Source organism: Phascolarctos cinereus, unplaced genomic scaffold (assembly GCF_003287225.1).
Source record: "Phascolarctos cinereus isolate Bilbo 61053 unplaced genomic scaffold, phaCin_HiC Scaffold_4;HRSCAF=312, whole genome shotgun sequence".
Taxonomy (NCBI): domain Eukaryota; kingdom Metazoa; phylum Chordata; class Mammalia; order Diprotodontia; family Phascolarctidae; genus Phascolarctos; species Phascolarctos cinereus.
Window position 1 is genome coordinate 618,099,441 of NW_027555847.1, and position 14,682 is coordinate 618,114,122.

The window sequence follows — 14,682 nt, forward strand, 5'->3', positions numbered from 1 at the left end:
AAGGCATAAGATTACTTTTTATTGGGCTCACTCACCAGATTAAAAGAGAAAAAAAAGGAGATGTGTTGTAGAAAATGTGAGGGTAATTGATAATCTTTGTGCCCCTCCCCTTTGCCTCTTTCAGTCAAGCATGACTTGTGTTTGAATCTGAGATAATCCATTCACTCTGCTAAAAGGCATATTTCCTGACTTAATCTTACATCTCATAAACTTCTTTGGTTGTTCCAGATGTATATTTCCTTATGCTCATTGGTTTATAGTGTGAAAATTCAGGGGCAGGGCAACTCTGGGGGCAAAGAGAGTGGAGAAAGAAGTGATTTTTTTCTAGTACAGCGCTACGATCCCAAACCCCACCCTCACCCCATTGTCATCTATTGTTAGAGAATCTTAATCTCCAACAAGAGCATAATCATGAGCCATTCATAAGTTTTGTAACTAAACTCCAAAAGTCAAACTAATACGAACCTATGCCTTTCAGTCTGCCCCATCAGCTTGTAAATCTTTTTTTTTTTTTGAGCTCAGGTGTCTGGCTCACTAACAGTAGTGAAGTCCTGAGATTTTGTTTAATATTTAGAGATTCTCTAGCTTAGTATATTGCTTTCTGGAAGCAATTTATATTTAAATTATATCTATATATTATATTATACATATAAATTATATACATAATAAATTTATATTTAAATTATCCCATGCAGATAATTGTGTTTGGATGAAAGAAACATCCAAGTGACCGTGGGGATTGCACCCAAAAAGGATGAGGCCCAAGAATTAGAAGTGAGTTCTATACGTGTATGACCATTTAAAGCACCCTCTAATTTACAGCTCAATTCAAGAGTGAAATCAAAGCCATGTAAAACATAAAAAACTGAATGTGTGATTTATTATATTTAAGATTGGTCTATAAGGCTTAAATATGTCTGTCATCGTTAATAGTAAATGAATGTAACTTTACAAGTTCAGTATTTCGATACAGTACAGAACTATAAATGTGGTGACTGTGCACTAGAAAATTAATATTTCCTCAATGCAAATCTCAATCCTGCAGGACCATTCAGAAGCTTCCACTAAAAACTCAAACTGCCGTATCACAAGCTCTACTCAAAATGTAAGCCTATCTAAATCAAGCATTAGAGAAAAACAGTGGCGACACTTGAGCTTAATATGTCAGATTTGGTACAGGATCCAAATGACTAACTTTTTTAATGTCCTGGTTTCAAATTAATAAATACAAAACAATATAAAAATATACACCAGTTGATAAAGGGTTACACTGAGAAAGATCAAGAAAGTTAAATCTCGCTTTCAAATGTATGCAGGTATGTCTTTAGGGACAAGATTTCAGGGTAGCTGCGGCTGGTCTTTCGGAAGAAATCCAGACTGGTGAGTTGCTCAATGTCTCTCACTCGGGCAGTATGCATCTTCAAGAGATCTTCAACCCACCGGGATTCCTCTTCTGAGCTCTACAAGAGAAATGCAACTTTGCATGAGCCACATTCTGAATTCAGAATTTTCCAAAGGAAATGTTTCTTGATGGTTCTCCACAAATGACCTCTACACACTTCTAGGCCCATAGCCAATGCACTCCCTCCATCTCCCTTGTAGGGCATGCATGCATACATACATACACATACACACACACACACACACACACACACACACACACACACACTCCCTTCTTTCTCTGTACCACAGTCCTGTCAGAAAGGCCCCACAAATACCTACCCTCCACTGTAAATATTTTCAACAGCAATTAGTTGTACCAAATAAATGAGACATGTGGTGTGTGCGGCTATTCAACTTAATGATTGCTCAGGACATAAATCAAAATTAGAAAACCCAAATGCCCCCAAAGAATTCACATTTTTCCCCTTACAGAGCTGTCAGATCGGAATAGTACAGCATATACGTAAATAATCTGAAGAGTTCTTCTATTTTACAAAGAGAATTAACGAGGGCACTTGACCAACACATGAAAATACAAATGTGCATTCTACATTTTTCAGAATGATTGATTCAGCATCATCCTTTTGATAAGAACATGAAGAGAATGAATTAATACATGCAAAAGTTATATAATAATATATCTGAAGAATCTCTGAGTTGGAAGAGACAGAAGAAGCCATCTGTGCTGGAACATGAGAAGCAATCTAATCTAATATATATTTGAACAAATACCCTTTCTACAACGTGCCCAAGAAATAATCATTTGGCCTTTGCATGAAGACCTCTGATGAGGCGGAATCCATTGAGTCTTAAGGCAGCACATTGCACTTTGCTCATAGACTAATTGTCAGGAATTTTTCTCCACATATAAATCTGATTCTCCAGTGCTTCTACCCATTGTTTCAAATTTAACTTCTGCAGACAAGCAGAACAAGTCTAATCTCCCTGTGATAGTCCTTCAAGTATTTATTATGTCCCTTCCTATCTTCTCTGATCTAGGCTAAACATCTCCCAATCCTTAGACCTACCCTAATAGGGCATGATTTTAAAACCCTTCACCATCATAGTCGTCCTCCTCTGGACACTTGATAGCATAACAATGTCCTTGCTAAAATATGTCACCCAGAACTGAATGTAGTACTCTAGATGTGCCAAGAAAATATACAATGGGTCCATCATTTCCCTACTCTTAACACTGTACTTCTCTCAATGGAGTCTGAGAGCCTATGTTGCCGTATCACACTTTGAACTCCTATCAAGTACTTAGCACATTAATCCCTGGTGTGTAGCCATACCTCCCCACCTCATACTTGTATAAACGAGTTTTTGGACCCAAGTGTAAGACTTTGCATCTATCACTATTAAATTTTATGAGATATGCCCCCAATGTTGTAGGTTGTTGAGGTCTTTTAAATCCTGATTTTATCATGCAGTATATTTGCTATACCGTTCAGCTTCGGCTCACTTGCAAATTGGATATGTGCTTTTTCTGCCTTCATCCTGAACATTAATAAAATTGTTAAAAAAAAAAAACACAGGACAATCACAGATCTGTGGAGCACTCTACTGGGAATCTCTTTTAAGGGTGACATTAAATTATTAATGACTAAGGGTTTGATTTCTCAAAGCAGAATCCTAAATGCCAAAGTTGGGGTTGGGATGGGAGAAGCAGATGAGAAATGTGTCCTTTGGGACAAGGAAACGTATACAACGAAAACATTTTTACGGCAAAAACTTCAGGATCAAACTACTAAGGGCAATAATGTGTGACTCAAAGATCCAAGAAGCATTGCATGTGACAAAAGGTAGTGTGTCTGTGGAGAAATCACTGGATCTGAAACAAGGTTATTATGTTTCAAGCCTTTGCTCTGTTGCTCATTAACTATGTGATCACAGGCAAGTCACTGAACTTTTCTAAGATTACGCTTCATAGGAATATTCCCACTTGCCTCTCCTACCCATGGCTTGAGGGACTAGGGCTCAAAAAGAATTATAGCTCTCAAAAACAAGGTCCTGTGACAATATGATCATGAATGACTAAGGGAAAAGTAAGAAGACATCATCATCATCATCAAAGCTAGTATATATATATATATATATATATATATATATGTATATATATATATATATGTATATATATATACATATACATATATATATACATATATATATATATAGCACCTACTATGTGCCAAGCACAATACTAAGCACTTTACATTATTATCTCATTTAATCTTTACAATGTCCCAGGAAATTAGGTGCTATTTTATTCCCATTTTGCAGTTGAAAAAACTGAGGCAAACAGAAGTTAAATAATTTGCCTGAGGTCACTCAGCTAGTAAGTGTCTTAGACCAGACTGAAATTCAGGTCTTCCTGACTCGGGGCCCAATGGTCTATCCAGTGCATCACCTAACTGCTTCATCAATAGGAACCAATGTGGAAATACAGGGAACTCTCTCAAATGAGCTCTGATTTTAAAAGCATATATTCAAAAAATGGCAGAAGGAACACAACACCACAGACAAATACAGAAAAGTTCTGGCAAGATTGAAATTTAGTATTAGGTAAGCTTTATAAAAATTCTCATGGGTAACAAAGAAAAAGACTTTTAAATCTATGTTTAGAGCAAAATGGAAAAAAAAAAAGGAAAGGGACAGTTCCATTGATGAAGGGCAGATAGCATGATGGTAACAGATGGTACTGCCAACCCTTTCACATCTAGGACTATGTCTTGTGTCTGACAATGCTCATTTGAGGCTTGAGACTTGATTTCATGAACCAATTACTATTTATACCTAATTCCTAAGCATCCAATCAACAACCACTTATTAAGTCCTTACTGTGTGCCAGGCATTGTGCTAAACTCTGAAGATGCAAAGAAAGGACAAAACAAAAACATGATTCCTGGCCCTCAAGGAGCTCACATTCATATTCAAGGAGAGACAACATACTAAAAATATAGTACAAGTGGAAATTAATCTCAGAGGGAAGGAAATCATTCTTGGGGGTAGGAGGGTAGTGGGGAAGGCACAGCAGGACTAGGAAAGGCCTCCTGCAGAAGATGGGATTGGAGCTAAGTCTTTTAAAATAATCAGGAAACCTAGGAGGCAGAGGTGAGGATGGAGAACGTTCTAGGAATGGAGGATAGCCAATGAAAAGTGATAAAGTCAGAGATGGAGTATCATATGTATGAGGAATAGCAATAAGGTCAATACTGTTAGATCATAGAGTAAATAAGAGACAATATAAGAGAAATCGAGAGGCAGCTAGGTGGCGCAGTGGATAGAGTGCCAGCCCTGGAGTCAGGAAGACCTGAGTTCAAATCCGGCCTTAGACACTACCTAGCTGTGTGACCCTGGACAGACCTCTATTGGCCTTAATGCACTGAAGAAGGAAATGGCAAACCACTCCAATATCTTTAACCCCATATGGGGTCACAAAGAATCAGACATGGCTGAACAAGAAGAAGACTGGAAAGGTAGGAAAGGGTCAAGTTACAAAGGGCTTTAAATGTCAAACAGAGGACTTTATATTTAATTCTGGAGGCAACAGGGAACCACTGGAGTTTATTAAATAAGGGAGGAGGCACGGTCAGACCTGTGCTTTAGAGAATAGGTTAGTACGGATAGACTAGAGTCAGGGAGATAACCAAAAGGCAACTGCAATAGTTCAGGTGTGAGGTGATAAGGGCCTGTGCCAGGGGACTGGCTGTGAGAGCAGAGATAGAGATCTTGTGAAGACAGAAACAACATGAGTTGGCAGCGTGGAATGAGTACAAGTGAGAAGTTAATGAAGAACCTGAGTTTGTGAATCTGGATGACCCCAGAGGATGATGGTGCCCTTGACAGTAATGGGGAAGGCTTTACGGAAAAGACGACGAGTTCTGTTTCAGACACGCAGAATTTGAGAGGTCTATGGGACATCCAGGTCCAGTTACGTAATGGCAGCTGGTGATGCAAGGAGAGAGGCTAGGGCTGCTTTAATAGATCTGAGAACCATCTGCACAAAGATGATAAAATCAACATGTAAGAAGTAGGAGGAAAGAAGAAGAGGGTCAAGGACAGACACTTGGGAGATACCCAAAGACCTGGAGAAAGACCCAGCAACACAATAACTCTTATTGGCATCACAAGACGATTCAAAAAACCTTGCTGTCAATTTTATCTGAAGAAAACAGTAAACACTGTTTACATTTAGCATAAGCATAGTATGTTTCTTGTGGTTATTTGCCTTGAGGCATGCTCTTGTCTTACTACAAATTACAGGGAATATGTTTCACAGAACTCTCTTATTCCCCACCCCCTTCATACACACACACACACACACACACACACACACACACACACACACACACACACATTCATATGCACACAATTTTCTATAGAGGCAGAAAAAGGCTGCTGTTCCTGAATTATTACTGTGGTACAAATCATAAAAGTATCGAGATTATGATTCCCCAAATGAGAAGGACTGAATTTCTGGATTAATTGCAGTAAATTCTCTAAGACTTGGGATATTCTCAACTCACCTAAAGCTCTCCAGTGGTTAGGTTGAACACTGGGGTTTAATTATTTTTCTAGTGAATCATCAAATGAAGTAATGATGCTCACATTAGCCCTCAAAAATTGACAAAGTCCAGTCCTCATAATAATCCCATGAGAGAATAAGGACATGTAATAATTTACCCATTTTACAGATGGAGAAGTATGATGGAAAGAGGTTAAGAGACTTGTCATTAGTCACACCAGTGGGAAGTATCAAAGCTGGACTCCAATCTTTGTCTTCCGGCCCTTAGCCAATCTAGCGTTCTAATCATCATATGCTTTGGAAACATTAAAATGTTAATTGCTAATTATTAATCTGTTGTCTCCCCCATTAGAAAATAAATTCCTTGAGGGCAGAATCTGTTTTTGCCATTCTTTGTATCCTGAGCAGTTAGTTCAGGACCTTAGGCTTAATAAATGTTTGTTGGCTGACTAAATGACCTATTATTGTAGTTATTCATTACTATTATTTTTGGCCAGATCTGTTACACAGTAGTGTTGGGAACTGATAGAGAGGACCTCCCTATCCCCCTTACCAATGCAGATGGCTTGGCAACTGCTCTATAATATCTAGTCTTTGTTACCTTGGGCACTCAGCCAGCATGAATCAGAAACAGGACTAGAACCCTGCTCTTCCTAACTCCAAGGCCAGTGTGTAAATTGCATTTCACCATCATCATCATCATCGTCGTTATTATCATTACTCTTCTGTTGATTATTTCCTATTTATCTTGAATACAGCTTGCGTGTACATAGTTATTTACATGTTGTCTCCCCCATCAGACTGTGAGCTCCCTGAGGGCAAGGACTATCTGTTGCTCTTCTTTGTATACCTAGCGCTTAGCATAGTACCTGGCACATAGTAGGTGTTTGATAAATGCTTATTGACAGACTGCTTCCCCATGACCAAGGAGTACAAATATTGAAAAGCAGGAAGAACCAGGAAGTTGGTTCCTAAGGAAACTTCCCAATGGGAATAAGTGTTTAATGGGCCCCTGTTTAGATTTAATTATTAATTCATAATTTATTATTAATAATTCCTCTTTGCTGGCAGGCAAGGTGAATTTTCTTTGCACCACCACTCCCCATCTGCTTCTTCCTTGACCTCAACTTGGAGGAATGTGCTCATTTGTATGGCTCCCATTTAAAGCAGATTCTCAGAAGCTTCTGGAGAACTTGGCCCCCAATCCACTGGTGGAGTAGGTTTGGTCAGAAACAGTCAAGGAAAGACATGAATTCTCTTCTGTCCCAGCTAGTTCACAATTACTGAGGTTTGGCACAAGTTTTACTGTCAGAAGGAATTCAGATGTCCCAAAACACACAATCAACATCATGACTAATTAGAAAATAGAAATAATACCAGAGAGACAATGGCCTTCCATAAAACAACAACATTCACATATTCTCTCTCTTTCTCTCTCTCTCTCTCTCTCTCTCTCTCTCTCTCTCTCTCTCTCTCTCTCTCTCTCTCTCTCTCTCTCTCTCTCTTCATTTTCTCTCTCTCTCTTCACTTTCTCTCTCCTTCTCTTAGAGTAGGAAAGAGCAGCAGTGTGAGGTTCTTAGATTATTATAGAAGAAAACCCCCAACAGCTTCTTAAAAGCTGGCCAATAGCTCAAAAGAGATGAAGTCCTACATGTCCCAGGGCTTAAAACTTCAAATGCTCACACTTTTTTCCTCCTCAGTGGCTTTATTGAACTCTGAACTGAAGCCTGGGAACTTGAATTTCTCGGAAAGCTTCAGCCCACACAGACCTGGATTGGGAACGAGGGCTCACCAGTGCCAATGCTAAATATGTAGCATGAGGGTGTTGATTCAGGAAGCTGGCCCTGGGCAGCTCCAGGTCAAAAAGCATAAATATGCAGAATATTTTTGCAGTCTGGGGAAATTAAGGGCTCTTCTCTCCCCCTGCTCCTATCTTCTCCTAGAGTACTGAGGTTCAGGAGGAAGGACAAAGCTAAATATAGTTCTCCCAGGAAGGTTACATCTGGTACTCAGGGAAATAGTGCCATTTACAAAAAGAGTGTCTCAAGCTAGCCCAGGTTTCCTTTAGAATAGACATCCCCATAGAACAGACCCCCTGGATGGGGATGGGGGTTCTCAATACAGTCCTTGGATTTTCATTTTCATCAGTTTTAATTTTTGTAAATGCAAACATCTGAATGGGTAGCCACAAGGTAAAAAGGCATTTCCTGCCCATACGACTGCCATCTGAGATCATGGCAGTTCAGGATAAATCCAATTCATTTTCTCAAGCTGTTTTTCTGGTTTTGTTTTGTTTTTTTTCTCTTCAGGAGAGCTGAGATGACAGGTCAGCTTCATTTCAATGGTTTTCCTTTGGGTTCTCATACCCTAAGCTCTGGGTTCAGACTAGCAATTGAGCTGGTGCTGGAAGCCTTACAACTGAAGACCAACATCCTACCCTGATTAGTACTATGAGCTCATGAGAGTGTTTACTGAGCCTGATCCTTGGGCGTACAATGCAAAACTCGGGAAACTCAAATATATCTCTTCATTTATTAAAGGAGGAGTTTGTTTGTTTGTTTGTTTAAGCACAGTTCTTGAATAATTAGCTTGGGGAATAGGAGTCCAAACAGAAGCACAATCCAAGAATTTGCTGGCAGCTTTTACTGCTATGGACATTTGCTATAATTCAGTCATTCTTTTCTAATGCTTAGAGAGGCATTGTGGCACAGTGGATAGAATATTGGACTTGAAGTCAGGAAGACCAAGGTTCTGATCCTGCATTGGGTAACGTTTATATGGTCCTAGGCATTATCACTTAATTTCTCTGAGCCTTAGTTACCTCATCTATAAAGCGGGGTTAATAATAGCAGCTACCTCAGAGGTTTGGCATGGCAAGCATTTATTAAGGGACTGCACTGCATGATGTGAGATAAGAGATAAAATATATAGAATGATCCCCAAATGTCAAAGCAGTATAGAAATGACACTAGCCACCACAACCATCATTATCATCATAAAAATCAGCACCATCATCTTGACAGGCAATCCCTAAAAGACTGGATTAGAAATCAAAAGATCTGGATTGAAATCCTACCTTTCCACTTGCTAGATGTGTGACACTGAGGTTAGCTGGTCAGCAATCATTTATGAAGTGTTTACTATGGGCTAGGCAAAAACAGTTCCAGCCCTTAAAGAGCTCCCAATCTAATGGAAGAGACAATGTAGAAGGAACGAAGTACATACAAGATCTGCCTAGAATCAATGAAAGACAGTCTCTTAACCTCTCAGGGCCTCCATTTCCTCTCCTGTACAATGCAGATAATACCTCATCAGGTTTGATTAAATGAGATAGTTTAGGCAAAAGCCATCTGAAAACCATTAAAAGCAGTGTAAAAGCTGGAGAATATTTCCACCCTGGCAAGCTGCCTGTTGAAAACTCATGAGGTGATGTTTATGTTGGTGGAAGGTCCATGCCCAGTGCCCTAGCATCCCTTTGTACTCACATTGCAGCTCTCCTCATTGTCTGGCCGGTGAGGAAGGATGAAAGAAAAGACTGAAAGGGGGCCATCACACTTGTCAGCAGGTTGAGTGAAATCCAGGCAGCTCGTAATGATGCTGTAGTAATGAGTGGGGATTGGAATGGAGCTTCCTTCAACATGTCTGGTAGAGGAAAATTTTTTTTAAAAATGACACATAATCTTCCTTCTCTAACAACAGCCAAGACACTAAGATTAACTCCCACACATGGTAAGATCATTTCTCATCTGCAGACAAGGGGGTTAGTTAAAATACAGCGGCTCATCCTGGCTGTCCCTCATGCATGGAACTCTGTACCTCCTCATCTCTGCCTCTTAGATTTAAGTCTCAGCTAACATCCTACCTTTTGCAAAAAGTTTTATTAGTGCTACTACCATACCTCTGTTGATCATCTCCAGTGTACCTTGTCTATAACTCGTTTGTACTTAGTTGCTTGCATGTGATCTCTCCATTAGACTGTAAGTTCCTTGAGAACAAAGACTGTCATTTGCCTTTCTTCGTATCTCCAGCACTTGGTGCCATGTCTGAACACTGTAGATGCTTAATAAATGTTAGCTGTCTAACAGATTGATTCAAGGCTCTCCACCAGCTCCGCCAACCTATCTTTCTAGCCTTGTTTCTCATAACCCCCACTCCGGCCCCATACTCTACATTCCAGGCAAACTACACAACTAGCTTTTCTCCAAACTCACCATTCCATTTCCTTACTCTGCAACTTGCCCAAGTTGTGCCCCATGATTAGAACACACTCTTTCCTCATCTCCACCCCTTACAATCCTGATCAGCTTTGAAGGTTCAGCTCAGGAGCCATCTATGCCACATCTGCCCTGATCCCTCCAGCTATTGTTCATTCTCCCTCTCCTCGAATTATCTTATCCATAATTCCCTGTGCTTATATTAAATTCCCTCAGTATGGTATAACCTCCCTTGAGGGCCAAGCTTTGTTACTCTCTTTGTATCCCCCCTGACTTGCATCCAGTCAGTCCTTTAGAAACTGTTTGATCAATTAAATTATCCAGAGAGTGGAAGATGAGGGGAAAGGGGAGAATGAATCCTTTGGGTTGACCCTAGCTAAGATCCATGGTAGTTAGGGAGGGAAGGGAAGGTGAGAAGCATTTATAATAGCTCTTCCTGTGGGCTAGGTACTGTGCTAAGCACTTTACAAATACATTCATTTGATCTTCACAGCAACCCTGTGAGGTAGGTGCTTTTATTAATTAGCTTTCTCATTTGCATGATTCCCTTAATGGTCTCCTGTGTGTTTACTGACCTAGTATAGAAGACATATGTTCATCCCCTTCCTTTCAAAAGAAATGGACAAACACACTGCATTGGCAGACCCTGTGATACATGGATTCAGCTATTCTCTCTGAGAGTCCTACAACAATCCAAATGTCTTCAAAACAATTAAGAACATTCAATTTAGACTCATAGGAATTGGGTTTATCCCTGGGTTCTGGTTTTATTACTTCTGAGTCCAATTACTTAATTGACTTTGAGAAAGTCACTTCACCTCTAGGGCCTCAGTTTCTCCATCCAAAAAATGGCCAGGTTGAACTAAATTATCTCTATGACTTCTCCCAGGTCCAAATCTAACAGGAAGTAGATAAGAATTGAAGGAGAGTATGTGGTTTCCTATGCAAAGAGCACAAGCTCTGGAATCACAGGACCTGGGTTCAAATTCTGCCTCTGCAACTGGCTACTTGTGTGAGTTTGGACAATCTGAAATCCCTTTCAGCTTTAGATCTATAATCTGAGGATCCTACGATGAAAGTCTCTGGATTCCTTTAAGCCCTAATCATAAAGTCTTTTCCTTGAACCCTTTCCCAAACCTTCTTAATTCTGATGCCTTTCCCCTGTAATTATTTCCTACTTATAACCTATATTTGTTTGCATGCTGTTGCTTTTTTACCATTAGATTGATTATAAGCTCCTTGAGGGACTATCTTTTGCATCTTTTTGTATCCTCAGTGCTTAGCACAGTCCCTGGCACATAGTAGGTTCTTAATAAATGTTTATTAAATGATTGTTTGATTGCAGTCTCAAGTATAAATGTTTTCTTGCAGTAGAGACATTTATATAAATTAACTACTACTTACCAGTTATCTTATTATCTTAACTTTGGTCCAGGGCTATAAGGGATTGAGGACTAGATGTGGAGTGAAAAGGTTCAGATAAATTATATAAAGCCTGGGCACCATTCCTTTCCCCATCATTTGTTTTTCTTTTTTTCCTGCTTCATATTTCCTAGCGTGCTACTAAGCAGTTAGTGTACTATACATAGCATACTATCTTGGCATATAAAACTTTATAAAACTATCTATTCCACTAGGCTTGGTGGTGCACATCCATAATCCTTGCCACTGGGGAGGCTTTGGTTGGTGGATTGCTTGAGCTTAGGAGTACTGAGCTGCATGCAGCAGGCTAAGTAGATTGGATGTCCACACCAAGTGTGGAACCAATATGGTAAGCATCTGGGAACAGGCAACTACCAGGCTGCCTAAGAAAGGCCAAATCAACCCAGGTCAGAAAAAGAGCAGGTCAAAACTCTCATGTCAATCAGTAATGGGATCAGGCTCAGCGGCTGCTGCCCTTGCAATCTCGGTGAGATAGAGACATACCCTCCCCCCCCAAAAAAATTGTCTATTTCTATAGTTTTGTTATTAAAAAAAATTAAGTGATATAAAAAGGTCACCAACAAGCACACACACAAAAAAAGAAAATAGCAGCTTTTTCAAATTTCACTACTCTCTCTGAGGAAATAAATGATTGGCCGATAATCAAATCTGTAATCATGAGATTGGGAGCTGAGACCTTAGAGATCAACTAAACCACTCCCCTCATTTGACATGTGAGGAAACTGAGGCCAATAGAGGCTGAATAACTCACTCAAGGTCACACAGGTAGCAATAGCCGGGTGAGGACTTATAACCAAGGTCCTCCTCTGACTCCAAATCCAGTGCTCTTTCCACAATACCACCCTCTCATCATCTTAATTTTAGCTCAAAACCCAATATTAGTAAAACTGTGGAATCTGCGAGTCCAAACTATACTTAAAGGCAGGTGGTCATCTAGTTCTTTGCTTAAGACTTCTAATGAATGAGAACCTTCTACCTCTCCCAAGGCTTTCCATTTTACTTTTAGACACATCTGTTAGGTAACTTTTTTTTCCCCTTACATCCAGTCTTATATGAGACTTCCTCCATGTAAATTCAGCCTATTACTCAAGTCCTGCTCTCTGGGCCAAGACTGTACTTCAGTGGAATTACTCTCACAGCTGTAGACAATGCTTCTACCAGAGCAAACTGTAACCCAGGCCTGCTTTCCCATATTGTAAAACTTTTGTCTCTGTCGTACCTTAGGTCCTCCATGAAGGGCCTAGTCAAACACTGGAAGCCTTTCTTTCTCTGGGCCTTTAATATTTCATGTCTTCACAGAACAAAATATTCTGTGTTTGGATTTGAAGTTTGGATTCAGTCAAAGGGCTGTACTTGAGGACCTAGAGGACCACATGTGGCTTTGGGGCCACAGGTTCCCCACCCCTGGGACACAGTATGTTCATATTATTCCCTAACACCTAGAACACCTTTCCTATGCATCTCTGCTTGTTGACATGTCTCATCTTACCACCTACCCTTCAAAGATCCACTCACCTACTACCTTTTCCATGGAGCCTTCCTTCCTAATCCTCTGTGGCTAGAAGTTGTCTATCTCATCTACTCTAATGCCACTTATCAATTATAATTGATATAATATATAATTAAGGTGTGTTATTAATAACACTACTTATGCACTTATATTTCAATTCGTATCATATTTACTTCTGTTTGTATCTAATTTCTCTTACTAGATCATAAACTCCTTGAGAGGAGGACCATGTCTTGTGTATCTCTATATCTTCCCTACCACCTAGCCCTCTATATTGTAAATAGCAGGCTTGTCTTCATATATTTGTTGAATCAGTATTTGAGTCAAAGGAAATTACAAGCTGGAGAACTAATGAGGAGAGATCCAGAGAGAAGGATTTCAAGAACACAGTCTCTTTTTATTACCCAAATATTTGAGAGATAACCTTTAATGACCTCTTGGAATTTAAATACAGAAATCTAATTTTAATAATTTTAATTAAATATTAATGTAAATTAATTTGAATAACTAAGTATATTGTAAAGCAAATTAAATAATTAAATATAAATGAATTATTAAACTTAGTCAAATAATTATAATCATTAAACTTGTTAATAAAATTCATTGATACATGAAAATAAATTTAATGCTAAATTTAAATAAATACAATTCTAAAAAAGGAAAATTTGAGTCTTACTGTTTAATCTTGTCTTGTGTATCATGTAAGCCATCATAGTCATGGTCAAAAATGGGTCCACTGATGACATTGACTCCATTCCTCTCAGTTGCATATCTTTTCACCAAAACCCTTTGGAAATAATTCCAGATTCCTGTGCAAGAACACAATCTTGAGTGAGCAAAATGCTTCTACTTTAACCAAATGTTTGGGAACATATTTCATTGTGCCAAAGATCACTGACTTAAAATTCTAGTTCAAATACATTTTCCTTCAGCAGCTCAGAATTTACCACACCTGGAATTCACTCCCTCTTTACATCTACTTGTTAGAATTCCTTTCTTCAAATAAAAGCTTATGTAACTTCTGCATGAGGTTTTTCTTGATTTCCTTCCCTCCTTCCCTCGCACCTCAGTTGTTCATACTCTCTGCATTCTTTGTGGCCCCTCAGGTGAAGAAATAAGACACTGAGCCATGTTCTGGGGGCGCAGATAATCTGAACTTTAGCCTCTATTTTCCTTGTGTGCTATCTAGACGATGCAGGTTCAATGGAAAGAGGTTTACCTCCTTCCTAACCTTATTTATTTACTTCTGACAGAAGTCCAAACCATAGGGTGGAGCTTTGAGAATAGAAAACTAAGGGCATTCACTGGTGGAAGAGAGTTATATCATTTTGTGTTGTACGTATTTTCTGTGGAGTGAAATGAGTATTGTCCTGGATCCAGCATGCATGGTGGGTCTAAGTCCTTGCACAGGATCTGACAATCCTTTTACCCATATATGTGGACCTAGACATGAGCTACGTGAGTTACAATTAGAGAATTTTAGAGGAAACTGGGGGTGGGGCACAAAATAATCAAAGAAATAGGATTTAAGGGGCTGCCAGAAT

General features: G+C 39.4%; 1 protein-coding gene across 6 annotated transcripts in view; it reads right to left on the minus strand.

Moving 5' to 3' along the window:
• Positions 1-851: 851 nt before the first annotated feature.
• Positions 852-14,682, minus strand: part of ENPP2 (ectonucleotide pyrophosphatase/phosphodiesterase 2) — a 190,918-nt gene continuing 177,087 nt past the window's right edge. For 5 of the 6 annotated variants that reach the window (XM_078153710.1, XM_078153709.1, XM_020975540.2 and 2 more), the window contains 3 exons: positions 13,815-13,947; positions 9,457-9,613; positions 852-1,460 (listed from right to left, as the gene is read on the minus strand). In XM_078153710.1, the coding sequence (XP_078009836.1) occupies positions 1,290-1,460; positions 9,457-9,613; positions 13,815-13,947 (461 nt within the window). In that variant the 3' untranslated portion in view covers positions 852-1,289. The remainder of the gene's footprint in view (positions 1,461-9,456; positions 9,614-13,814; positions 13,948-14,682) is intronic. The other variant, XM_078153711.1, reaches the window with a different exon arrangement.